The sequence below is a fragment of the Pyrgilauda ruficollis genome, unplaced genomic scaffold (genome assembly GCF_017590135.1).
Source record: "Pyrgilauda ruficollis isolate IOZ18807 unplaced genomic scaffold, ASM1759013v1 scaffold4, whole genome shotgun sequence".
In the NCBI taxonomy this organism is placed as follows: Eukaryota; Metazoa; Chordata; class Aves; order Passeriformes; family Passeridae; genus Pyrgilauda; species Pyrgilauda ruficollis.
Genome location: NW_024525489.1, coordinates 7,490,276 through 7,517,030, shown reverse-complemented (window position 1 = coordinate 7,517,030; position 26,755 = coordinate 7,490,276). Strand labels below are relative to the sequence as shown.

The window sequence follows — 26,755 nt, the reverse complement described above, 5'->3', positions numbered from 1 at the left end:
AGAAAGAAAGAAAGAAAGAAAGAAAGAAAGAAAGAAAGAAAGAAAGAAAGAAAGAAAAAGAAGAAATGTAATTTTCTGGTAAATGTTCTCAGCTGATTTTGTTACAAAATTAAGAACTTGAATTAGAAGCTGATGTTTTCTTTGTCTGGATGGTGCATCTGAATCATGGGTGTCCTGAAATGAAATCAAATGGGAATTGTTGCATGTTCAGGGATGATATTTGTTCTGGCATTCTCTGTTGTCCACATATTCACATTAGGCTAATTTTTCCTATTTCTGCGTTGCCATATACTTGGCAGGTACAGCAAAATAAACAGTAGCATAGTTAATCAATCCAATCTTGTTGGAAAGAGATTGAAAGGAGACCTTCGTTGTTGTGGAAACCTAGCATGGACAGAAAACCCCACACCTCTCTTTGCCAACAAGAATTGGAAATTGAATGAATTGGGACATAATAGCTATAAATACACTTATGAATTACTCACTCGCTCTCACAAAATATTTTTATTAACATCCAAAATTAAAAAGTGATAGAAGTTCAAACACAAGCTTAAAATGAAGCATATGATTAAATGCATATTCTCTTTGGGAGGTATTAATATAAGTCTGCTTTTTTTGCTGTTATGCCTGTTACACTGCCAGGGGAGCTTATGGTCTAAACCAAAAGGACAGAGGGCTTTCTGTAAGGCAAGAGGTTTACTTCATCTTTATCTACAGTAAAGATCATGGAGATATAAGATGGCTGCCTCCTGCAGATGGAAATAATGGATCTGCTTCTTATCTGCCGTTCCAAGTTCATGCAATTGAGGACAATAGATCATTTCTCTTACAGCTTTTTCCTTCCACTCAGTGCTGCCAGAAAAGTGTGATAACTCATTGTGACCTATACTTCAGGCAGCTATCAGATCAACCAAACACAGATCAGGTGGTTCCAAATACTGGAAGGTAATGCAATGTCTTACAAAATGTATAGCTCTATGTCTGTGGGAAGTAAATATTTGTCTGAGTAGAAGTGATCTTGAAGTAGACCTGAACTTGTAACCATAGCTCAGTCTCTCTTTCTCATGAGCCACATCCTCTGGATCCTGTTCAAGGACATTTGAGTAGTGGGGAACTCTGTGAGGTTGCATTTCTGTGCGGTAAACTTCTTCTCTAAGGTCTGCCAAAGAGATAGGAAAGTTCTCAGCATCTGAGACAAAGGCATACAGTACTTCTCTAGCATTAAAACCAACTTCACCCAAAGGAGATATCATTCCCATTTAGCAATTTTTACCAGGAAAAAGTTTTGTCCCACTGCCCATGTCACGTGTGCAGTCCCAACCACACTTTTGGAGCCTCTGCCCCAGACTTGGCTGGAGAAGGGGTGCTGCCAAGGAGCAGAGCTCCAACTGCTTTCCCTTCTCCCTGATCAGGTGGTGGGAAAAGATGAGGTAACAGACAAGGCTCTCCTCTCTCTCTTTTCATCTCCTCTCTTTCTCTTCCTCTCTTGGCCAGGTGTTACCGAAAGGGAGGAGAAGGGGAAATGCCCTGGAGCTCAACCCTGGTCAGCAAAGAGGAGGGAAGTCCTCTGAGTGGGATTTCCATTGCAGAAAGCATGCTGTTGGGTAGCTGAGGGGATGGGGAGGGGGCTACCCCACAAGAGTCAGGTGAGGGACAGGTACACAGCCAGGAAGAGCCACCTTCCTGTAACTTCCTCCACCTACATATCCCCTCATTGGGGCTCTGGAAAGAAATTTAAAGTGCTACTCTGGACAACCCAAGGACTGTTCAGTTCAGCCTCATGAAGGTGGCATTGTTCCAGTTCACCACAGCTTCAGGCAGAAAAGGGTTGCCTTGTCCCTTTAAAATGACAATCTATTGTGGCTGTGATTTAAGCTGCAGGAAACAGCATCTCCTTACATTTCATGCAGAAGAACACATTGTTAGTAATTAAAATAAATGTATAACTTTAAGGATCCACTCTTACCCCACATCACTGATGGAAACTGTATCTTTCCAGAATGCCCCATGTATTTGCCATTGGACATGACCAACAGTTTGCCTGGCTATGGTGAGAACCCCAAATGCATGAAGGACTCGCCTGTGTTGATGAGCATGACCCTGCTTAGTCCAAAGCCAAGTCCATGGAGCACAAATACTGCACTATCACCTTCACTCTTCCCAAGCACTGTGACCAGCAAATCTGGACACAATGCTACAAGAACCACCTCAGAGATTCCCAGGCCCAGATTTTCCCAGAAACACACTTTGGCTCATGGGGCTATACTCACTGGTTTGGAGGGTGCTGCTTCCTCCACCAGCTGTTTCCAGGTGCCAGTGACACTGATTTAGTGCCCCTTTGTGCCATTCTCCCAGCACTGAGAATCTGACACCACCAATATTTCTTAAACGGCACAATGCAACCTAATAAGAGACAAGGGGAAATTTGAGTGCCTGTGTTGCAGTTTGATAAATAGCTGTCTTACTAATACAAGAACTTGTCAAGACACTACAGATTCCACCAGTGTTTGAAGCTGGGGCAGAGGAGCAGGAGAGGGACATGTGTTGGATTGAAAATACAAACCCTTAGACACGAAGAGTGGGAGGATGTGGGACTATATGTCTGTGGCATCTTGGTCAGTCTTGGCAAGAAACCTTTCCTATTTCTGTACTTTTACTGTACTTGAAATCCAGTGAGAACCTAATTAAAATTAATGGAGAAATAAAAAGTTGGGGGAAAGCAAGGCAATGTAAAAATAGAAACACTAACACAAGAAAATATTAGGTCTCCATGAACTCTCTTAAAATGCATTTTTTTCAAATTAACATATCAAAATACTGCTCTGGGACTTTCAGAAGTCTTCAGAGTATAATATATTTAAAAGACTGTGACAATGTTACAAAATAATGAATTTTATTTGACTTTTACCTCTCTGCAGAGCTGGAATCAGTAGCCAATACATAATCAGCTTCCCCATTAATCTCTTTACCCCAAAGGTCTCTGAAGCAGGAAATCTTCTGGCCAGTGTTCAGAGAATGTGATGATGGAGCTGAGGTCCTAAGTGTTTTGGTACCAACAACAATCACTTTCCAAAGCTATTCCACTTGGTGTGTTCATGCAGTTTAGTGCAGAGTGGGCAGCACGAGTTGAGAGGATTTTTTCCATGTGGGATGTATCACACTCTGTAGCAAATGCTCTTAAAACTTATTTGTGCAATATGGCTCTAGTTGTCTTTTAATTCCACCTTGACTCATGACCATTAAGGAGGGGAAAGAGAAAGAGAGAAAGAGAAAGGAAAAAAAAAACCGAAAAAAAAAAAAAAAAAAAAAAAAAAATCCAAAAAAAAAAAAAAAAAAAAAAGACAGCTAAGCAGTTTTTAAAAAAATAAGGTTTCAGACTCTGCTATGCACTCATCATAAATACATCATTATGTGATGGAGTCACTATTGGACAAGGTAAATTGGAGTGCATTAACCATGTTTTTCTATGGCTTAGCTTGTGCCTTTTTTCTTTTCCAATGTTTGTTTAGAAGATAATTGCGACCACTTGACACATTTGTACCCTTGAGTTATTGATACAGGTTTTCAAGCCATAGGAACATAGTTGAGATCAGCAAATATTTAGTGAGATTCTTGTCAGAGAGGATTTTAAGCAAAAAGCTCACAGAAACTCTGTTGCTTTATATAGGTCAAAAATCTTTACAAAAATAAGTGTCTAGTTAATGAAATCCGTACAACCCATGGACAAGTAAGCAATGAACTGTCATTAAATTATTCCTAGTAAATGGATAGAAAAAAAGTCCTGCAACGTTATTGCAAGAGTGTGTTGGGGCACCAAGTGCATGAAAGAAGCTAAAAGTTCCAATCCCAATACACCTCTTGAGTCTAACTTAACCAACTGTTTATCTCCTCTGGAGTCACCCAGGGTGCCTGGTGCCATCATGAGCTCTTGCATGCTACAGATGCAACCCAGACTGTGGGTAGCTCTCCTAGGCACACCACTACACTTGCTAGGACTGTTGTGCTCTGCAAATTCCACCACAGATAGATTTTTTTCTCTTCATGACAGGCAGGGGACACAATTTTGAAGAGTGCAGTGGAAGGCTTGTGCTTCCTGTCCATAAACTTCAGCTGTCGGTTGCGATAAAGACAAAAAATTATCTTGTTTTAGGTGATTCAATTAAGATTAACACTTGATCAAATTATTTGCTGGAAGCTTGTGCATTCATGTAATTAGCCATGTTTTGAAGATAACTAAAATGCATCTGTAAACTACTTAGAAACACTTCTGCATTTACATGAAGCAATCTCTGAAAAGCTACAAGCTAAGAGCTGTAGTTATGAACTTTGATTCCAAGTGTGAAACTATTTGAATATTTTAAGTCACTAAGGCATAAACAAATAGTAGAATGGGTAACTAATTTATTTCTTAATCCAGAGAGATTTCAGAGATCATCCAAAATTACACAGTTTTTGGAGATGAATCACGTGCAAATATAAAGACAGATTTGTCCATGAATCATGGACAAACATAAAGACTATGGCACACCTGGTGCCAGCGAAAAATCCATGTCACAACCAGCACATCTCAGACTTGAACCTGAAGTGCGTCGTTAAATGTGAGAAAGTTCTGCTGCTCCTTTGGGCCAGACTGCCCATCTCTGTCAAACTTGGGGTCTGGGACATGCTGTTCAGCAGGTGCAGGACCTGCTGCCTTCAAACCAGGACACCATTGGAACCTACAGGTGATGCCATTTGTCTGAAGATAAAATTCACCTGGAGTACAAGGTTTGTTTACCATGTATACTGTCAAAGTATATGAGCATGGACCTTTGAGTGAGAAAGACTTTTAGCCAAAACACTGCTTAAAGCAGCCAGGCAGTTCAAAAGACAGCTTAGAACTAAATATCTATTATACATTTTTGATTATTGTTAGCTTGATGCCATGAAAGTGAAGCTGATGCAAGAAAAAGGGCCCTCCAGGGCGATTTCCAGAATCCCAGCAAAACTAACTTTGCTGCTGTCATGTTTCTGTACATGCATTATTCCTAACATGGTTTGTTCTGCAGCCCACAAGCCTTGCTGGCACTTTGAAACATTATTTGGATGAGAAATGCCAGACCTGGCAATTCAGTGATATAATACACTAATAAGCAAATTCTGAGCAATGTTCAATAGGAAGCATTTTTTATTTTATGAAGAATTTCTATTTAATGTAGTTTTTCTTAAAAGCAGTGACACTATGTCGTCCATAATAAATCACTCTTATTGTCATTCTAATGTCTTTTTTATTCATTTCTGTTTCTAAATTATGGAAAGTTTTGGAGTTCAGTAGGAGACAGATGAATGCTCCAGCATTCTGCTGTGAATCCAAAGTATTTTGTAAAACTCCTTGCACTATTTCCAAAAATGTTAGAAATACTTTCATGGCAACAGAATACAAGGGGCTGTCTTTTTCTATAAAATTCTAAACACACACACACACACACACACACACATTTTCCTTCCTGATTTTCTCTGCATGTGTCAAATTTAGGCAGGAATTCTATAGCACTTAGTACTTGCTGATGTAGAAATGACTGCCAAATGAATGGTTTATACTGGAATATCTCATTATTTATATAAGTATGTTACAGTATGGACATTTAATTTAGTTCTCATTCCAAACCCATGACAAGTCACTTTGACACCTTTAAGAAATGTTTCACATATGGTAAGATAGAGCACTCAAAACTGTAAAAGGAAAAAAAATAGATGACTCAAATTAAAACAGAGATTTTTTAAACAATCCAAGGAAATACTTCAAGCTTGTAATAACACATCTCAGCCATTTACTGTTTAATAATTTTAATGATGAATTAACATTTCTGGGGAACAAGGATGGTACAGTAGTTCTGGGGGCTGGCTATTTTCACTTCCAAAAGACACAGGGCAAAATTTCACAGGCATTAATGGAAATGTCTTTTTGAATATGGGGAGTGAAAGCTTTCATGGAAGATTCTGATTTGTTGTGGTGCTGCTGTAGATCTGAGCATGAGAGAATTCAGGCACCAAGCCCAGTACTGAGACAGCCAGGCAGGGATTTGAAAATGCACCTGCACTGCCTGTTACAATCTCATAGCCTTTCACTTTACAAATAAAATAGTCATGTTTATCCCCCACTCTGTGAAAAATACCATTTTAGCTGAAACACTTTTCTGCCATAAAACTAAATCAGACTACTTGTGTAATGGAGCTGGATGGAAAGTAGCACCAAAGCTTGATTTACCATGCAAGCTGAGTGGGGAAGGGTTTGGCTTCAAGGCTGACAATTTATACAGGGCACTTTCTCTGTGAACTGTGAGTTTGAGCCATGAAGTCTAGCTTTGGAATGGCAGCTCTCTGGGTACTACCTGGATTAGGAAGGATCTCTCGCAGCAAGGAGCACACACTAGTGCAACTGACTGTGAGGGCTAACAGGCTAAGTGTAAGACTAGTAACACTGGGATTCTACCGCATGAAATCCCGCTGTGAACCCTGTCCTTGCCTGCTTGCTCAGCTTCAAGATACCTGAGGTGTGGGGCTTGAGGGTGAGCATGGCTTCAGAGAGCAAACAAAGCTTGACATGTTGCTGCCTTGCACCACAATATTGCACCAAAGTAGGAACATTATGACATTTGGAGGGCAGAAAGCAGGCAAGCACACATGGGGAACAGCCTCAGTTACAGCCAGATGGCTGTAACCCTCTTCCCACCTTGGGGCTTCCTTGCCACATCAGGCAAAGGCCTTTCAGTCATCTGCCACCAAGATGGAAATGAATAGAGGTGTCTGAATTCTCGCCTGGGACAGCAATGACCTGCTCTTGCTGTGCAGGATGGGAGTGGGCTCCAGGGTCCACTGGGTTCTGTACATTTATACAGATAACATATACCGAGAGAAATAGCTGGGTATCATATAGGTATCAATCAGAAGATAGAAGTATTTTCTATCTAGAAATACTTAGTGTATAATAAATAAGACAGCAAGAAATTCCCACTGACACAAAGACCTAAAAAAACAGGAAACACAAAGTGTTTGGTGTGTCTTTTGCTTACATTTTTATAAAATAAATCTTTGACAACTCTTTTGAAGAGCAAGGGCGTTTAGCCAACCCGAATGACATTACCCAGTGTTACCAAAACAAAGATAAAATACTCTCAGCTGTAACTTCTGAAGCCTTTTTCAATCCATTTAATTCTTTTTTTCTGCTTGTCTGGATCTCCCCTAACTCACATGTGCTCACTCTCCAGCCCCATCTTCACCCCTCCATTATCACAATGAGCTGCTCCCTTGACACTAACTAAAAGGATCAAGATTTTCTTCCAAGAGCATCTAAGAGAGAGGAGAGGAAAGACAATGTCCAAAAGTTTTCCTAAGGATTTTTGTATTTTCCTCTTGAGAATATATTCTGCGTCCCTGAGAGTGGTGGATGTACCCTTTGCTGTCCCAAGCCCTTCCCTTTGGAGAAGCAGCCACCACCCTGGCCATCTGGACAGGCTCCTGCAGGAAAACCACAGCACTTTGTAGCCATGAGACCTACTGCAGTACATGGGAATGTCTCCAGGAAGTCCTGTGGGATAAGCTACTCCAGGCACTATATTTTAAGGTAATCTAGAATCTGTAATATGGGAAGTCATATTTTTTCCAAGGAGGCTCATGTGTGTCCCAAGCCAGTTAATTTCTTATAAGGCTGATACTGTAATGGAGTACAAGTATGTTCATGCTAAATGGAAAATGAAAGGGGACTACCCCACATTTAATGAAACAAAACACAAGTGAGTCAGTCTTTAAATCTTTCACCAGATAATTTCTCTCTCATAATGTGCTCTTTCTATCCACTAATTTGACAGTGTGTTCTTTTAAATGTAGGTATTTGATCAATGTCCCTGGGTAAGTTCATCTGGCTGATGAAACAAACCAGAAATATCTAACGACAATGTCTGGCACAGGTACAAACACAATCAGTATCTCCAATTTATCTTGAGATTGCATGCAAAGTACTCTGAAACAAAAACACACTACAGTTCTTCTATTTTTTGATGTTGAAAGATTTTAAAAAGTGTAATCCACATGAAGCTTCTGCATTTCACCAGCCAAGTCTGATTGAAAAGTGTGTACTTTAAGAGGGTAACAGCACTATTCGTTGTTACTGCTAACTTTGTGCAGCTATGTAGGGATTGGGGTTTTTTTACCCTTCCTTATGGAATTCCTGTAAGTGCTTTGCCAAATCCTATGTAATGTTTAATTCATACAGCTTTCCTTTTCTCCTGTTTCTTATGTGAAGTCATTAAGCTAAAACTTGAAATGGAAACTCATGTATCCACCTAGAAGGCTGAAGAGTAAACCACAAAACAGACCTGAGCAAAGTTAAAACTATGCATTTGAGGAATGCTGGGGTTATTCTGAATGTTTCCAAATCAGGCACAGTGTTTCTAGTATTTACAACTGTATTTGTGTGCTGTTTTTAGAGAGCACTTAGTGGTTAATGATATGTGTTTTAAGTATTTAGTCAATCACAAACAATAATATATCTTTGAAATTTTTTCCCATTAGTTCCACCAAATGGATAAAACCAGTAGTAATTTCTATGCCTGGAAGATTCCTACTGGGTAAGATTATGAACTATCTTCTTGCAAGAAGCACTTTCAGAATACAGAATGTGTGTCATTATTTTTACTTAGTGACTCTATTTTCAACACAAAGACTTCTAGTAGTTACTCAAGTAGACTGGTTAATCTCTAATCCCTACTATCCAGCAAGTCAAATCATCTACCTCTGGTCTGTCTGCCACAGTCCCTTCTACTGCCCAGCTAAGAGGAAAAAAAATCTGGTAAACTTCTACATATAGCTCCAGATTCAGTCAAGAGTGAAGAAGAGATAACATACTCATAGGTTTATTTTTAGGTTTACATCAGCAGAGGCTCTGATGTTATTAGGGAGTGTCTAACTTAGAATAAACAGTGTTTTTGCTTGCTCTAGTGTATCAGAAAGAACAAGATCACAGTCCTGTGTAAATGTGCTAGGGAATGTAGAAACACTGAATTAGACACATGTTCCACTTTCTTTGTGCCTGAATCACCCTTGTCAAGAGCTTCTTTAGAGACATAATAGTGCAATCTGTCATTCACAGAAAGGAACACATGGAGTGTAAAATGCCGTTACTGGAATTTATCAAGAGCAGCTTCCATAACCTGCTACATTGTAAAAATGTTCACATTTTAGCATGCCAACAGAGCTTCAGCATTGATGCCTCCAACAAATAGGAAGCACATGGCATATTAAGCTTGTTTCCTCTCAAATCCACAGTTCAGTTTTAGAGGATACACATGAAGAGAAAACCCAGCCATCAACTGCCCAGGTTAGAGGCAAGGCCTTTTCCTGTGTGACTGAAGTGGGGAGTCACATAGAGCAAATGGATTTGGCAACTTTCCCTTTTTGTTTCTGGGGTTGAGCAGCCATCAGAAGATACCCAGAAAATACTGTGATCAGTCAATGACCATCTGTCCATGAAAAGTATGCAACGTCGGAGTGAGGCCAGAAACGGGAAATTTCTTGGGCAGGGTTGTTCAGCCTTTCTCAAAAATGACACCACTTCAGGTAATCAAGTTGGGACTCTGAATTGGAGACAGATGAAACAGCACTAACAGCATGCTGAATAGTTACATCATTAGAATGAAATAAACCTGCCTTGAACAGAGTTTAGACTGCATTTTAAATCCTGCAGCTTTGCTTGGTTTTAACATTAATGGATCAATTCAGATTAAACTACATTTTTACATGTCCAAAAGGATGAATCTTCTCAATACGAAATTAATATCTGAGTCCATTTCTATGAGGAACTCAAAATACATACACAAAGGAATGGAGAAAACCAGTTCCCACTGGCTGTCACGGGATTTGCTGGTGGTTCTCCCATTTTTGGGGGGTATATTACTTCTACAGGCAGAAAAGGAACTTGCATTTATGATGTAGGTGAGCATGAATGCTTACTACTTTGCATTTAAGAAGAGATAAATTGCCCTGTATATGCCATAAATTTTAACTAATGAGAATTTTCTCACTCGTTATCTTTCCTAAACTGACACTAGATTAATGTAATTCATGGCAGTAGAGAGCATTAAGGGAAGTGCAAAAATCTCCCATGCTACATGTCCACGTTTCAAATGTATATTGCATTATATAGTTCCCTGCTGATTTTTCTTCTTCTTCACTGGCCTTCTAGCTCAAGTTGGCATGTTAATGAAGATAGTACAGAAAAATCTATTCAGTACTTACTCACTTTTTCACCAAAATTTTCAACAAACAAGGTGACAATGAAAGAATTTAACTTATACATCAAAAAAAGAGAATATTCTGTTTGCTGTCTTCAAATGGCATGGCTTCAAATGGCTTCAAACCCCACAATAGCATGAGCTTGTCAACTCTACTGCATGTTTCCTCATTTGTGGAAGAAATAGATCAGATTAGGAATAGATAGAAATAGAAACAAATAGACATTCAGAACACTTCGTTTCAGCAAACTTCCCACTGATTTAATAAGAGGATGAAGGGAAGGCTCCCATCATATTTATAAAATTATTAAGTCTGGATACACAGGTGTGTGTGAAGGTGTGCATACATTGTACATGTACAGCACATACAGGCACACAGAGAGAAATCTTTCCTTTATTTTCCTGGCTAACTAGTTATTGAATAAAATGGAAGTTTGTGAGGTGTGAAATGAACTTCTGCAACAATTTACCCTGGGTTTCAGTTCTGAGGTTTATCTGATTTTAATCCCCTGTGGCTCCCAAATTTCAAATAGCTCCTTCTAATTTACTGGGGCTATAAGGTGTATCAACCTGAACAAGAGACAGGTCTTCTCAGACATGGGTATTTTCTCTCTATTTTCACTCCCATTTTTGTTATTAATCTAAACTGGCACTCTAAATGGTCAAATCAAGTACCGCTGGATTTTAGCATAGCAAATACTGGACAGTCTCTCTCAAAAAAGTTCTACCTAACATACAGACTTGTTATTAATGATTATTACTAAATACAAAATGTGTTTATTGTAAAGTTTGTCATTAAAAGATAGGATTACTCAAGTTCTAACTTCTAATGGGAGTTTGGAGGGCAAGGGTTGACCTTTGGAAGTAAGGTTATATGGTTCTTTTGATTTGTTTACATGAAATGGGAAGGTTCTGCTGATTATTACAGAAATCTGCACTCTCTTTTTTGTATGTTAATGGAAAGTTTTTCAAAAGAAATATTGAGAGTTCTGTACCTAAAACAGATTTCATAAAACTGTACATTCTTGGCGGACTAGTTAGACATATTTAACTTGTGTGTGCCTAATCTGTATTTTTACAGGATTTCTCTATCCAACAATTCTGCTAGCTGTACATTAATTCCATGCAGAAACACACACATCTGGGTGTTAACATTTGTACAAGATTTGATTGGTTGCATATTTGCCTGTGAATTTTCAGATGTGCACAAAGAAAATATTATTTCTTGGGGACTATACAAGGAAATAGCTTAAGTCTTCACATGACATCGTATTATTCAGCATCAGATTACCAACCTGTATCACCACACAGTACACAGTAACTAGTTGTTCGTTTAACATATGGCAGGAAACATGTCTGCTTCATCAAATTCTACAGATCATGATCATTTAAACTTTGTAGCTTCTATAGTACTTAGAAAAGTGCCCTTTATGCTCAAAATTATTGAGCAAGAATCACACTATGGGTCTCCAGAGATCAAATAAAATTTGTCAGAACCAAAATGAACACTTATGTGTGCCTAACTAATGAAGGTTACATAATATCAACAATATCTCAACACCTTCAGTATCTTGAAAGATTAGCACAAAGGAAATATATACCAGGAACAAGATTTTGCACTTCTTAGCTGCTTTTAGTGAGCTCTAAGAGACATAACCAGAGACATAAATGTTCATCTTCTTGTCCCCAGGGAATGGGGACATTTAAGAGCCATAATTTTATAATAATTAATAATAATGTGAATTCTCTTCCGAAAATGCTTGCCTGACACTGAAGGAAAAAGTTTTATGCATTTTTCAGAAACCATTCCTCCTTGTGACAATGCTGGTCCAATAACACTGCCAAGATCTGTGCCATTCTAGACTGTCTGCCACTCTGTGTGTCAGATGCATAATTGGTAGATGCCTGAGAGAGGTTCATCAACAAAATTTCAAACTTTCACTTTCATAAACCTCCTTCTATGTCTTATCTCATGGCAAATACTCTTTCCACTCTTTCAACTGCTTCCAAGCCTCCAACAGTCTCTCACCTAGCTGAAGACTTCATCTTATTTAAGGCCAGAGATCACTGCAACCACCCTGGGCTGGCATCCAGCAATCCCTGGATCATTTGTGATGCCTACACCCTCCTCTGGGATGTTGATGGGACCACACTTGGACCCTTCAGTTTGCATTCTTTGTTCAATCTTTTTGCCCTAATCCTTTAAATTAATGGCCCCACCTTTGTCCTCTATATCCAAAAGTCTCAAAGAACAGTTTGATGGATTAAGAAAACCATCCTCAGGCACATCCCTCTCCTTGATGTATTCATACCACTCATCCACCCCTGCCAGCCACTAATCCAGTTTGGCACTGAGAACATTTCCTTCCCTTACATGCATTAAACATGCTCGTTACATTACAGCTTTCACGTTATAATTCACACAACTCACCCAATTACACTTCTTTATTTCTTCTCTTCTTGAAAGCTGAGGCTCACTTCATGATGACTGTAAGGCCCAGTACTCAGACTTCTTCAGTGCATGCCAAATGTTGCTGCTAACCTCCTTCCATTTCAAAATAAACAGGAACATATCACCCTCACCCACAACTGTATTTGTTTCAGGATGCTGATTAAAAAAAAAAAAAAAAAAAAAAAAAAAAAAGAGAGAGAAAGAGAGAAAAATAATCTTATTCTCTAAAATTCTTCCTAGACTTTGTCCAGCTTGTCTCAGGTTCTGTTCATTTCTTCCACCACCTCTCTTATATGATTGAAATGAAAAAGAGTTCAAAATTAAGGTAATTTTTGCCAGGTTATATCACTCTGATGTGGTTATCTTACAGTTTAAGAAAAGTTTTGGATTTCAATAAATTGCAATCTGTTTTTTCATTAATTAAAATTAAACAAAAGTTAATTAAAACAGACAAACTACATAAATACACATAAATTCGTGTCTGTGTGTGTCTGTGTGTGTGTGTATATTTAATCACTTTAAAGAGTAATTTCCTTATTGTTTTTTATCCAGAGCAGGTAGCAGACATAGAAAAATTGTAGCTGCACAAGAATCCCGTGCTTGCAGCTCAGTGTCACTCAATGAAATCTTCAGCCCTATGCCTGGTATCAGCTTCTTCAGCAAGCTATGGTGTGAATGAACCAACTAAAAATTACTGCAGCAGTGACTATAAACTCTGTTAGAAGGACAAAGAATTTCTGTGTCTCAAGGTGGTGTGATGTTTAGTCCCATTTTGCAAAGGTGCTTGAACTATGTCTATTGCTAACTAAAATAGTGCTGAGATCCCCTCTCTGTTCCTGAGGCATTTGGCATTTGTCACCGGGTCTTTGGGCCTTTTGGTGCCTCTGTGGTTCAAAAAAAAAAAAAAAAAAAAAAATTCTTGTGAGCTTCTAGTTCTGAGTATCAGAGATAATATAAGGGAATGCATTGCAAATTGTTCAAGTGATATTTTCACAACAGGAAGCCAAAGGAGGGAGCAGACAGAGAGCATGGAAGGGACAGCAGAAACTTCTGGAAGAGTGTTAGCGGACTAGAATAGTGCAGGACAGAGGGAGTCAAATCAGGTGCCATCTGGTACAACCAAAGTTGTGCCTGGGTGCATCATGGCAGCCAAATGGTGTGCTTAGCTCATGTCCCCTCCTTGCACTGTGCAGCATCAGTGTGTGCTGCCATCAGCATCTGCTTCCAGGGGAGATTCTGTGTCCTTATGCACCTTGTGCACACATGACTTGGCTGTTGGAGGAAATTTGATGGGGGTATGGTACCCCAGCAGCACACAATCACAGTGCTGCCTGCTGAAGTGACTTAACTGACTGAAACCAATTCAGTGTTCACTGGGTTGGCCTTTTCTATATCTTAAATAAGCAACAAAGTCAATCTTAGTCTAGTAATAAAGTCCTTGTTTATATGGAGAATAAAACTGATGAAAAAAAAAAAAAAAAGAAAGGAATGAAAAGGGATACCAGGTTTTTCTCTGGGAAGTAAAAGGTCCCCAGCGTATTCGAGTTGATTCAAGAACCTATGAAATAAAGCGGAGAAGACATCAAAGGACAGAGCAGAACTAACTCAGCAAAAAGGAGGTTGAAACAAACCATAGAGGAAAATACAGAACATTGTCACATGTTCAGAAGTAGCAAATTTTCCACAGGAAAGTTGATCACTTTTAAACTGATGTTATATGAACTATCGAGTTTTCCATAAAGCTGTTCCTGTAGTTTTGATCTGTGCACAAAACTTACCAGAAAAATTACAAAACATGACAAGCAAATAAATTGCACTTTCTAATTTCTGCAAATAAGGCAATTTACTTATTTATTACAAAAGCTATTTGGTGTTATAACAAGCATTCTGAAATTCTATTAATTTTCCCTTACAACAAATAATTGTTTTAGTTTTGATTGATACTGTTTCATTTGGTTTTTTTTTTTCTAATGGCAAATCATTACAATTATTTAAAAGGGAAAAAAATCCCAAAACTGAGCAAACTGCAGCTAAATTCATCAGCATTTGACATAAATGTCTGTGTGCTACTTGCTAACACTACATTACATTTCAGCTTGCCTCAGTCTTGCAAGAATTAAAAGATTGTTTATGAACATATTAAATAGCACAGACTATGGAAGATCTTACACAAGCTCTTTCTACAGTGAAGGGGAAAAAAAGTCTACATATCTGTGTATGTAGACATATCTTTTGTCCCTAAATCTTGGCAAGGATACCTGTGTCTGGGTCTTTAGAGGCTGTGCTTCGTTCCCTTGGCATGGATACAGCAAAAGAAGGGCTCCCCAAATCCTCTTGTATCATTATGCACCAGGAAGGGGACAGGAATTCCACTCACTTGCAGGTAAGCAGGGTAGTTGGTGGCTGCTTCTCAGATAAGGCATTTCTTGCCATGGCAATGACATCTCTGAATCACCTTTGACAGACTGCGGAAGACTTTTCCAGGTTTAACCTATCTGGAAGACTAAAGGATGTTAAGGACGAGCCTTGTTTCCTCTCAGCAGCCATTGGAGCTGAGTATTAGAGCCCTCTAGTGAGGTTTCTCGGAGTGGATCCCGCCTCCAGCCCGTGGGGCCGAAGGAGCCTCTTTCCTTCCTCGGGGGATCCGAAATTCCCTTTGGTGCCGCAGGACACGGTGGACGGTTTGCTCCCTTTGGGAAAAGGCCCTCCGGAGCTCGGGTTCACCTGCGCCGCCGCCACCTGAGCGCCCCAGAGACGCCGGCGGTGCCGCTGGCCCGGGACCTCCCGGCCGCCGCCGCCGCTGCCGCTGCACCAAGGGGGCTGTGCTCGGTCCCCCCGGCGGGCATCGCGCACCCACGGGGCGACAGGACTGTGGCCGAGCCCCCGGAGCTGTCTGCTGCCTGGGGAGGGAAGGCAGGAGCGAAGGGAGGGCTGCCTCTTCCTAAAAATACTCCCCGGTCAAATTCCTGTGAGCCAGGGATGGAGATGGTAACAAAAATGCTCTGAATCGGTAGGAACAGTGAACAATCTTCGTGCTTTCCTCATCATCTTGGAATAATCAGCGGAATTAACTGAGGTCGAGGAAACAGGCTCTTGGGTTAGTTGTGGGAGGCTGTGAGAATAGGGGGCAGCCATTAAAAGAAACATGATCGCTATTCATCAACTCGGAAGAGGGGAAAGGGGGGGGGGGGGGGGGAAAGAGACCTTCGTGGCTGGAGCTCATACCAACCTGGACTATCTCTGATCAAGAAGATCCCTGGAAACAAGAAGTTTACAAATATTGTCAAATTGATGCTTGTAGTGTGATTTAAGTTGTCAATCCCGCAGAAGCCCACCAGAAGTTTAGATTCAATACCCTGCATTTCTGGCTAGTTATTGCCAATCCCCTAAGGCAGAAAGCTCTCGCTCTCTCTCCCTCTCTCTCTCTCGCTTTATTTTAACCATATGTGCCTTTTGTTGTTGTTGTTGTCTTGTCTGTTAGCTGTACACTGTGTGCCGAGAGAGTTCCCTCGCGCCGCGGAGCATCTGAGGCGGTCCCCGCAGCCGGGAGTGGGGCGGAGGCTGACTGGCCACCGGCCCGGGCCCCCCTTCTGTTTCCCCTGGTCCTCCCCCCAGCCGATTGTGGACTCCGTGGGATCTGTGGGAACACCCCAAATAAATATCCATGCTGGGGTTAACGGCCGGGAGGGTGCTGTTGGCAGAACTGGGTAAAAACTCTCAACCCCTCGCCCTAGATTGAGAAAGAATAATATAAAAGTAATCAGGACCGGCCGCATTAATCGTCTGGGGGGGCCATCTTGTTTCGTGGGAGGCTCCGGAGGTTACAGCGCCTTGAGCTGGGGACACAGTGCCGCCCCCGGAGTCCCATTTCACGGGGGGCGGCCGGGGGGCGGGAAGGTTCACCGAGGGCGACTCAGTCACGTCCCTTCAGGCCCCCATCTCCTGATTAATACATCTCTTTCGAAGGTGTTACTCGAGCATCTCAGGTCTAGCCGGCGGGGAAAAGGCTCCGCGCTGGAGACGAGCGGCGGAGCTGCGGGAGCGGGGAGCGGGGCGGCTCCGTGGGGCAGAGGCTCCGCTCCCCTGGGCTCCCAGCAGAGTGCCCCAGTCCCCAGCACCCGCTCCGCGCCCCGCACCCACCAGCGTTCTCTTTCAAGCGGAGTTTGTTAGCATAATCGAGTTACCCGCTACATATCTGAAATCCTTGACCCGTCCCCTTGAGGAACGGTGCATTGCGCGCAGCAAAAGCTTTGAATTATTCCTTTCTCCCCAAACCAGGGAACAACAAGCAACTGTTGTTTGTCTTAATTTAGTTGTGTGCAGTGATCGTCTGCCGTGCTTTCTTTTTTCAGTCGAAACAGGAACTTAGTGCCATCTTTGATGGGATAGATTCGGGTTTTAAACAAAACTGAAAAATAAATAAAAGCGTGAATAAATAACGTGAGGGCGGAGGGAAAAACCCGCGGATCCGGGTTGCAAATTTGCCTCTGGGAATCCCGGGTGAGCTTTTGCCGCCTAAAGAAGCCGTAGTCCCGCCACGGAAAAAATAAAAACTTGTGAGCCCGGGGAAACTGAGTGAGCCCCAGAGTTGGACGGTATGGGGCAGGTAGGCCCAGTATCGCTGCAAAGGTAGCTATGATGCCTTTTTTAAAAAAATAAATAAATAAAAGAAAAACCTAGCCGGAGTAGCAGCTTCATTCTGGCAAGCTTTCGGTCTCAGTAAACCCCACAGGTCTTAAGGGGAAAGCATATTGCAGTCCCACCAAAAGGAAAGAATTTTTTTTTTAATTTTTAAAAAATATTTTAAAATGAAGGAAAGAAAGAAACAAACAAAAACTTGGAGTTGCCTGTCATTTTGGTTGCTCTCCCTACAGTCTTCGCCACGGTAGTGGACATCTGCGGGGAAATGTGTTTCTTTCTGGCACGTGGAAGTTGTAGTGTTTATCATTTGTTCGCTACCCCTGCCGATAAAAGCGCCCTTGGAGGTGGCCCTGTCTCCCTGGCGAGCCCACGGCTGGCTGGCAGGAGCGGATGTGTCCGCAGCTCTGTGAGAGTGGGTGACAGGTTTGTCCCGAACCCAACACGGTGAAAAGGATGAGGGGCTCCGCAAAAGCAGCCGTCGAAGAGGCTGGGGAAAGGTGTCGGGCAGCTTGGGCGAATCGGCTCCTGTGTTTGACAGGAGCAATGCGGGCCTGCAGCTTCCCATACAGGCTGTTGTTTACAAAGGGACGGGGAAGGCAGAGCCGAAAAGGCGATTTCCAGACAACTGCAGCTCTACTTCAGCACTCATTTGAGGGCACGGAACAGTTCCACGCAAGAAAAGGCGCCTCGAAGAAAACCGCCCGCCCACACCCCGTTCCTCAGCCAGACTGTGTCACAGCTAATGGAAGGAGAGTCACAATAAAAACCACCTTTTTATTTAACTCTTATTTCCCAAAGATTGTTGTGACACTGATGGCCCCGCACGCTGCTGCGCAGCGGGGTGAGGCAAAGTGACAGCCGGGCCCGGACCGGGTGAAACCCCGGCCTTCGCCGCCCGGCGGCAGCGGAGCCGAACGAAAATTTGGGTCGGCTCAGCTAAAACTTTCCACGACAGCTAAACGGGAGACAGCTGGCAGTAGCCAGGCGAAACCATCTCGTCGGTCCAGGGGCAAATGTGAGCAGGCGATTCGCTCCTCCTGCTCTGAAATATAATGTCAGGGAACGAGAGCCTTCGCAAATGCCAAAAAAAGCTCCTCTCCCGATTGCCTATTTCGCTCGCAAGGCACTACAATGCGATTCGCTCAGCGCCGCGGCTGTGCAGCCAGTATCTGCTTCTCGCACGTAGGAAAAATTTTCTCTTTCCCTAAAGATAAAAGCAGTTATGCAGAATTTGGATCCAGATGTCACTAATTTACGATAGCTCTAGGACGCAAGCTGATACAGGGTGCCCGGGAAGGGGGTAGCCCTGCCTCTGCCCAGCTCTCCGGGAAGTGAACTTACATTACATGCAAGCTGCAGCCTGGCTAAGGCAGCCTAAAGTGAAAGCGCCTATGGAGGAGCTGGAGTGTAAACTCTGTACTCACATTTTAGGATGCTAAGAAGACTTTTTCAGGTCTAAATCTAAGCAACAGGTTTTGACATCTCCTTTCCAACTAGGGCTAACAGCTGCTCCCGTTCAGATTTAACCACTGTGGTTGTGAGATAGAAAGAGAGGAAGAGGAGTCAGATATATCCCTAATAAACGTGGGGCGACCGAGCGTGGTGGCATGGAGGCGGGAGACACAGCTCAGACCTCGCTAGCACTTTTCATTATTTCCAGGGTCCCTATTGCGGGAGGGAGCGGAAGGCACACGGTGTGTGCGCGCAGAGGTCGGGGACGGGAGAGGGGATTTGTGGTTTTGTTGCCTTTTCTGCTCAGAGCAACCTTTGAAGTGGCGCGGTTGTACCGTCCCGCCACTGCTGGCTGCAGCTGCGGCTATGAACTATCCAGCCGCCTAGGTTGGCTAGGAAGCGCTGGGATCGGGATGCTTTCGTTTACAAACAAGCACAGTTTGAATCCTGCAGAGATCGGCCGGAATCTAGGCACTAAGCGGTTGAGAGCTCATTTTGTAAAAGAACGGAGGGAGCATCATGCGAGGGGACTTTACCGACCTGTCACCCACAAGCCCGATTTTGTTTTAAACGAATTTGAGCTGTTCTTTCCTCCATCTGAAAAAGAAGCCTCTATTTTCCGTTCCCGGAGGATCCAGGGCGGGAACCGCCCGCTTGCCACTGTTTCCCTATGGCAGCACTCGTGAAAAGACCGGACGGACAGGTAGGAGGACAGCTTCCTCAGCAGAGTGCACTCGAGAAAGTACGGGCATACGCCGCGGATATACACAGGCGTTCGGACATGCTGGGAGCTGGACACGGTTGATCCGCTGCCCCCCTACTCCGCCCTCTTCCTCCTCCTCCTCCTGCCTCCCTCCCCCGCCGCATTTCCCCCGGCCGCAGCCCTGGCGCGGCTCCTCGCCGGGAGCCGCCGCCGCCGGGGGCCGCCGGGCTGCGCGCCGCCGCCCCAGCCTCGCCTTCCCCCGGGAACGGCCGCTGCGCCCGCTCGGGCCGGCCCGGAGGCTCGGTGCGTCGGCCGCGGAGGCTCAGGCTGCGAGGCGGGGAGCCGCAGTCCGGTCTCTTGTGGCTTCGCTAAATCCCTGACGCGCCGTGGTGGCTAAAAAGGTACCGTGGCAGGAACCCACAATTGCAGAGACCTCTCCTGTCAGGACTGCAAATACCGTAGAAGGAGCTTGTGGGATTAATTATTATTTCTCAGCAAAAGGGGAACATAAGAGGCCATGGAAACTACCCTGAGTTTGTGGCCGGGAGGCTCCTCCCGAGTGCCCTCACCTGGGCGATCCCCGGCGCCAGCCTCCGCCCCGGCGGTCCCACTCGGCCGCCCCCCCGTGCGCCGCTCCCGAGAAGGCACCGCGGCTCCCTTCAGCCGCTCATCGCACCCTCTCCCTCGACCTTGCAGCTTGCACTACCTCTCTCCCTCGCCTTTCACTTTGTGTAGACCGACAAAGGACGGGAAATGATGCGGGTCCCTGCCCCGCGGAGTCGGTAAACTTAAAACGCGGTGTGCAAAGGGCACGCGTGGGTGATAAGGGTCCGTTTAATCAAGAGAAGTCTCTCTGACTTTTACACGTGTTCCTCTCCTGGATGAAACACCCCGACACGCTCTGGAAATCGAGTATAAGTAAATGTCCGGCGTCCGGGGATCACAAATGCCAGCGCCCTTCACGCTGGAGCGCTGTGGGGCACGGCCGGCGATTCATGGAGAGGCAATCCCTCTCCGGCCCCGTATCATCGTGCCTTCTTCTCGCTCCCGGGCAGGTACGAGAAGCGTGAAATGGGATCCCAGGTCACGAACAGGGTCTCCATTGTACATGAGAGGCCCCTTCCTTATAAAACTCTCCAACAGTGGTTACTGGGCGCTGGGGAGAGGGGCTACAAGGGAACGCTTTTAGAAAGAATTTTTTCTGTAAGGGTCGGAGACGGGCTTTTCCTCCCACTGCAGCCGCGGCTGCCAGGGACGGCAGAGCCCGCTGTCCGTCCCGAGCAGCGGGTATGGGATGGGGCTGCGGGATCCAGACGGGACGGCGGAGCCCGGCCGAGACAGCGGCTCCGTCCCGCCGCGCCGCAGTGCCCCGCGGCGAGGAGCAGGGGCCCGGGCACCGCGCTCCCCCTCTCCCCCGACGGGCGCCTGCAGCGTCAATCACGACGGAAATTTCTCCCTCGCTAGCTAATATCTCAGCTCTCGGGGCCGCCTCTGAGTGGATCTGAGCAATCTGTCAACCCAGCCGGGGAGCCACCTCAAAACAGATCGGGTTACCCCTGATTGACAGCGTCACCATGGCAAATAATTTGACTAAAACTATTGTCTTCTCCTGGCAGTCCCCGGGTCAGATAACCGGACCAATCACAGCGCGGATAATCACTTTTCATGCCAGCTTAGAATAATATTATTAAAAAAAAAAAAAAAAAAAAAAAAGGGAGAGAGAGAAAGAAAGGGGGGAAAACTCCGAGAAGGAGAGAGGAGCGAGCGAGCAGGGCTTTACCACTATATTATGTGGGATCTGGCGGTGGGGGGTGGGGGGGAAGCAGGGAGATCCCAAACCGGCGGCCGAGGGGGGTGGGGGTGTGAGAGCCGCGGCCGCTGCGAGCGCTGCAGATAGGAGACAAAAGAGGCACGAAGTTACTCTCGCAACTTGGACTTACAAAAACGAGGCGGCGGCCGGGGGGAAAAGCCGCCCGCGCTCGGGCTCTCGAGACTTTTTTCGTCGCTCTTCGCATTTTTTCCCCGGCTCCCGCGACCGCCCCGGGGCCGGGCGCCGCCGATGGCCGCGGCCCCCCGCGCCCCCGCCGCCCCGGGGCCGGCCCCGCATGCCGGGCGCTGCCCGCCGCCCCGCGCCGCTCCCCTCTATGCGGCCGTAGGGCGCGCGGCGCGGCAGGGCTCACCATGTCGATGCTCCCGACTTTTGGCTTCACCCAAGAGCAAGTGGCCTGCGTCTGCGAGGTGCTCCAGCAAGGCGGCAACATCGAGCGGCTGGGGCGGTTCCTCTGGTCCCTCCCTGCCTGCGAACACCTCCACAAGAACGAGAGCGTCCTGAAGGCCAAGGCGGTGGTGGCCTTCCACCGGGGCAACTTCCGCGAGCTCTACAAGATCCTGGAGAGCCACCAGTTCTCCCCCCACAACCACCCCAAGCTGCAGCAGCTCTGGCTGAAGGCGCACTACATCGAGGCGGAGAAGCTGCGGGGGCGACCCCTAGGGGCGGTGGGCAAGTACCGGGTGCGCCGCAAGTTCCCGCTGCCCCGCTCCATCTGGGACGGCGAGGAGACCAGCTATTGCTTCAAGGAGAAGAGCCGCAGCGTCCTCCGAGAGTGGTACGCCCACAACCCCTACCCGTCCCCCCGCGAGAAGCGGGAGCTGGCCGAGGCCACCGGCCTCACCACCACCCAGGTCAGCAACTGGTTCAAGAACCGCCGGCAGCGGGACCGCGCCGCCGAGGCCAAGGAAAGGTACGGCTTCCCACGGGTTCCCACGGTTTCCCCCGGCGCCCGCGGCTCTCCGACCCCGGGGCTCACCCTGAATCTCTCTATCTGCCCCAGCCCCGGCTGCGGAAGGCCCGCTGAGAGGGGACGAGGGCTCTCCGCCTCGGGGGCGCTCAGAGGCCAGCGAGCTAGGCGCGCGGTGAAGGCGTCTGTGCACCAAAAGTAGCCCCGGGAGAGGCGGCCGAGACCCGTTCCCCGCCGACACCCCACTCCCCGCACAGCGCCGGGGCAGCCCCGGCTGCCAGGGACGCTTCACACGGCCTGCGGCGACTCCTGGTTAAGCAGCGCTGCCGCCTCCTCTCCGCCGCAACCCGGCGTGGAGCCCGGCCAGGAGCCGTGGCCGGAGGTGCCCGTGCGGCTCCGCGGCCCGTCGGGAGAGGCCGGCGGCGGAGGGCCCAAGGGCTCCGCGCCCCGCGCAGCTCAGAGCGCGTCCTTGGGGGTTATCCAGGCGCAGAAAGGGGCAGCCGACAACGCGTGGGTCTGAACGGTGGTAGCAAATATGTCCTCTGTCCTGGGCTCCTGGCGTGCGGCAGGAGACCTGGACAAGGACTGAGCGGAGCAATTTCCTGCCTCGCTCATGACCTTGCAGTTCTTATTCGCTGCCCAGCAAGGTGCTCATGAACGCACGTCAATAGGTGTGTGTTCTTAGGCCGAATATGATTCTGCATCTGTGTTTTTCACCCTAAGTGGAGTGAAGGGGACCATTAATGGCCGCGAAGAGGTTAATGCCTACATCCCTGGCTATTCGGGATGATTTTTCCATCAGCAGTCCCTGTGCCTTAGGAAGACGGTCGAAGAAGTAAAAAGGGTCTCTTACTGCCTTCACTAGCTCACTGACCTGCCCGGTCCGTACAGGCAATCGTATGATCGTACGATCTGCGCGGTTAATGAGTGGATCAGAATCCTGTAGATCTGTGCCTCCGAGGAGAATTCTTTCTGTCTTTGGTTTCTGCCAACTGTGTTTTGGAAACGGGCAGCGCCGCGGCCTCACTGCTGTGCAGCCCGGCACATTCGGGCACAGATTTGCTCTATTCATTTCCCGAAACTGTGCTAGCGCCTTAATTTTCCTTCAAATCCTCACAAGTGTTGGTTTTACGAGATGTTAGAGATCCTTTTTATTGCTGATAGCAGGGACTCACCTTCAAATATCCAGAGGAAATGAAGGTTACACTTATTCTTTTTTTTTTTTTTTTCCCGAGGAATCAAACTTTAAAGGTCTCCAGAGACAAATAATATTTTTGACATTGAAAAATACACTCAACTTAATATTACACTCCAGGCGTTGGAAAACAGACCGTTCATGGGATTGCCATCCGCTCAAGGAAACCTGTTCAAACAGAGCTTTCTTGTATATTTTTATTTTTTTGGCACTAAGTGTCTCCAGCCACATCATGCAGCCCTTAGTGAGGAAAACCCGTCAGTGCAATAGCTTAACTTCTCTCGACCAAATCCTGCAGGATAAGACCCCTCTGCCAGATAGCGTGTTACAAAACTTCCGCAGAAGCTTTTAAATAGGCTTGTACTGCCTTCAGTATTTCAGGCAGAACGGTGTCTAAAGTATTTATACGAGAGCTATGTAGGCCGCGTAAGCCTTGCCTAGACGGCAACCCCGACCCCTTCTTGTCACTCACATTACCGAAAAAAAACCCCCATATATAGATATATAAATATATAGATACATATGCAAGGGCTTGGCCCGCCTCCAGCGATTCCTTGGTATTTACCAGGTGATGAATTTCGAAACTATGTCCTGACTTTCCGAGCCTTTGTCGGCAGGCGCACCGGTGGTGCCGGCTGCCCCCGCCGCGGAGCCGTGCCAGAGCCATCCTGGCTGCGCCCACGCCGCTCCAGGAGGGCACGGAGGAGCAGCGGCGGGCATGCGGACCATTTCCTGAGAGGGCCGGGGAAAGCAGCGGGTTAACTCTGTTCGCTTTCCTTATCGTCCATATTGGGCTATGTTTTGAGCTTGAAGCTCAGGGCGAGGGGGAAAAAACCATGTCCAGTTACTTAAGCAAAAGACTTTCCTTCCTGATGTGAGCCCTGGAGGCTGTTCTGCTGCACGGAGTCATCCTTGGAGAGCTTGCAGCTCTCCGGGCTTCGGCCTTCTCAGGAGAAATCATGGCTGAACATCTCTTCAGCTCCTAGAGCAGTTTTAAAGTTAAAAAGTTTTGCTTTTTTTGTTTTGTTTTTTTTTGTTTTGTTTTGTTTTTTTTTTAATATAAAGTCTTCCTCCCTTCCCTTCCGCCCCCTTCCTCACGCTGTGCAAACTCTTTGGATGCAGAAAATTACGGTTTGGCAAAGTGACACTTTCCGCTGGGCTGGTGGGAGACTGTTTACAAGCTCAGCGGACCTTAGACCTAAGCGCCAGATGAAGAGGCCTTGGAGGTTGGCAGAGTTTTTAAACCTACAGTTTTTGCACTCCCCTCCGCTCGCTGCTCCCTGGAGCCAGCTCCCACCTCCCCCGCTCCCGCGGTGCGCACCCCGGAGCGACGGCCACATGGTGATTTCCCTCCCTCTTTTGTGTTTCCTATAGGGAAAACAACGAGAATTCCAACTCCAACAGCCACAACCCGCTCTCGGCGTCAATGAACGGGAATAAGACAGTTTTGGGGAGCTCAGAGGACGAGAAGACGCCGTCAGGGACCCCGGATCACACCTCCTCCAGCCCCGCGCTGCTGCTTAGCTCCAACCCCGGGCTGCAGCCCCTGCACGGCCTGGGCCACCCCCAGGGCCCCAGCGCCATCCCCGTGCCCAGCGCCGACCCCATGCACCACCACAGCTTGCAGGACTCCATTCTCAACCCCATGTCATCTAACTTGGTCGATCTGGGCTCTTAAAACCGTGTACACGCTCACTCCTTCGCACCAGCCCTCCTTTCCTCAATTTTTCCTATTATTTTTTTTTTTCCTTAATCTTACGAGGGACTTTGAAAGCAATGACAAACACCTTAGTGGAAGTGTTGTGCCCTTTGGCAGCAGGCTGGCTGCAGGTTTGGAAGGTCGTGGACTCCGCTGTGGGTAGCTGATATTGTGAAAAGCCTTAAGGGTTGCTTACAGGCGTTTTCAGGCGTGTAAGGACTGTTGATCAGGAGCCGTGATTTTCACGGCAGGCTGTAAGGCTGATAGGTGTAGCAGCTCATTCCAGCCTTAACTTCACAAATCTCTCAGTGTTGTCACTCGATCGGGCCGGTCTGTGTGGGAAGAGGCACATCGTAATATTTTTATTTTTGGGGGGGTGGGGAAGAAAGGGGAACGCAAGGCTGCTCTTGCCATGCCTGTTTGAAAGTTACACATCACTCCCGTTATTCTATTGTAGTTATGTATCCGTGGCAGGTGTACGATGTACAATTCCAACTAAGAATACAAAAGTTGTAGTCAAGATATAGCAGCAACACGCGCTCTAGGCAGACTCTGTAACCTTCTTGTAGCTGATGCTATGCAGAAACAGCTTCTTTGGCCTTGTCCATGTGGTGCTTTCGCCATTTGCTGGGTGGGAAAGGAAATGATGGCCCGGCTCCGGCCCGAAGGAAGGCAGAGGTAGATTTTCCCCTCGGTGTGCGATGCGGGCTGGAGTGGGCTTTAAAAAGAAAACAGGAATTGCTGCTCAAGTTTAGACCTAAACGACAGTATCAACCGCAAGTCACTCACCTTAGTTTTGTTTATTGTTTATATTATGTGAATACATTCTTTGGAAAATATTTCTGCTTTTATTTTATAATAAAATTTAGAAATCCAGCTCGGTGTATGGTTGCTTCACTCGCCCGCGGGGTGTTTTCGGGCTCAGTCCTGAGCGGAGCAGAGCGGACGTCCTGGTGGGGACGCCGGGGGAGGCGGTGCCGGGCGGCCAGAGCCCCGCCACCCGTCCCGGTTTGGCCCGGGCACGCCGGGGCCCTTGCCGGCCCGGTCCGGGGAAGCGCTGAACGCCACGGGCAGCCCAAGTCACCTTGCAGGAGCGGAGAGCCCGGGCACGGGGAAGGACGGGAAGTGCGGGCCTTGAGGGAAGCGGAGTGGTCGCCCACCTGCTCCCCGAGGGCACGACCTCGGGCTTTTCTGCCCCGGTGCTCGCCTGCCCCGGCAAAAAGCTGCCCCCTCTTCCCCCCACCGTGTCCCGAAGGAGGGTGGGCAAACCGAGGGTGGCCAGACCCCGCTCCGGGATCCAGCACGGCTGGGCTGCAAACGCCTTTCCGGCGCCTGCGGGATGCTGGGGAAGGGATTTCTCTATTATTCTCCTTTTTCTTTCTCTCTTTTAAATTTCCTTTCCTGTAAGCACCGGGTGGCCAAAGAGACAGGCAGGTTGCTTTCCAGTTTGCCCAGTTAAAAGAGCTCAGGACTCTTGCACTTGCACCCTCGCTGTTCGTCTTTGCTAGAAGCCGAATGTGTTATGAGTTTAAAGTGTTCTCAGTACTTACAAACAGCTTTATATCTTCATTTTTGATCTATTTTAATCTTCTTTGGAATGATTTTCT

The 26,755-nt window shown here is 46.5% G+C and overlaps 1 protein-coding gene and 4 long non-coding RNA genes across 6 annotated transcripts; 2 read left to right on the top strand and 3 right to left on the bottom strand.

The window, feature by feature from the left end:
* Positions 1 to 528: 528 nt before the first annotated feature.
* Positions 529 to 21,813, bottom strand: LOC121358576. Of its 2 annotated transcripts, XR_005955908.1 has the most exons (8): positions 21,697 to 21,813; positions 14,979 to 15,215; positions 14,223 to 14,278; positions 12,700 to 12,876; positions 2,909 to 3,224; positions 2,564 to 2,680; positions 2,271 to 2,403; positions 529 to 1,159 (listed from the first exon to the last, which is right to left on the bottom strand). It is a non-coding gene; the product is annotated as an uncharacterized LOC121358576 (long non-coding RNA). The 2 variants fall into 2 exon arrangements; XR_005955909.1 differs by lacking the exons at positions 2,564 to 2,680; positions 2,909 to 3,224.
* On the bottom strand, positions 8,865 to 10,312 carry LOC121358579. The gene is made up of 2 exons (XR_005955912.1): positions 10,277 to 10,312; positions 8,865 to 9,611 (listed from the first exon to the last, which is right to left on the bottom strand). It is a non-coding gene; the product is annotated as an uncharacterized LOC121358579 (long non-coding RNA).
* Positions 15,233 to 18,143, top strand: LOC121358577. Its single transcript, XR_005955910.1, has 2 exons — positions 15,233 to 15,817; positions 16,202 to 18,143. It is a non-coding gene; the product is annotated as an uncharacterized LOC121358577 (long non-coding RNA).
* LOC121358578 lies at positions 18,297 to 21,208 on the bottom strand. The gene is made up of 3 exons (XR_005955911.1): positions 20,086 to 21,208; positions 19,354 to 19,963; positions 18,297 to 18,890 (listed from the first exon to the last, which is right to left on the bottom strand). It is a non-coding gene; the product is annotated as an uncharacterized LOC121358578 (long non-coding RNA).
* SIX2 (SIX homeobox 2) lies at positions 21,383 to 26,024 on the top strand. The gene is made up of 2 exons (XM_041476882.1): positions 21,383 to 22,257; positions 24,824 to 26,024. Exons 1-2 carry the CDS (start codon positions 21,698 to 21,700, stop codon positions 25,125 to 25,127), a joined length of 864 nt encoding a protein of 287 aa, XP_041332816.1. The 5' UTR covers positions 21,383 to 21,697; the 3' UTR covers positions 25,128 to 26,024.
* Positions 26,025 to 26,755: the final 731 nt, after the last annotated feature.

Coding starts and splice junctions, on each gene's coding strand:
- SIX2 (XM_041476882.1), top strand. CDS start 21,698: ATGTCGATGCTCCCGACTTTTGGCTTCACCCAAGAGCAAGTGGCCTGC. Junction 22,258..24,823: donor GCCGCCGAGGCCAAGGAAAG/GTACGGCTTCCC, acceptor TGTTTCCTATAG/GGAAAACAACGAGAATTCCA.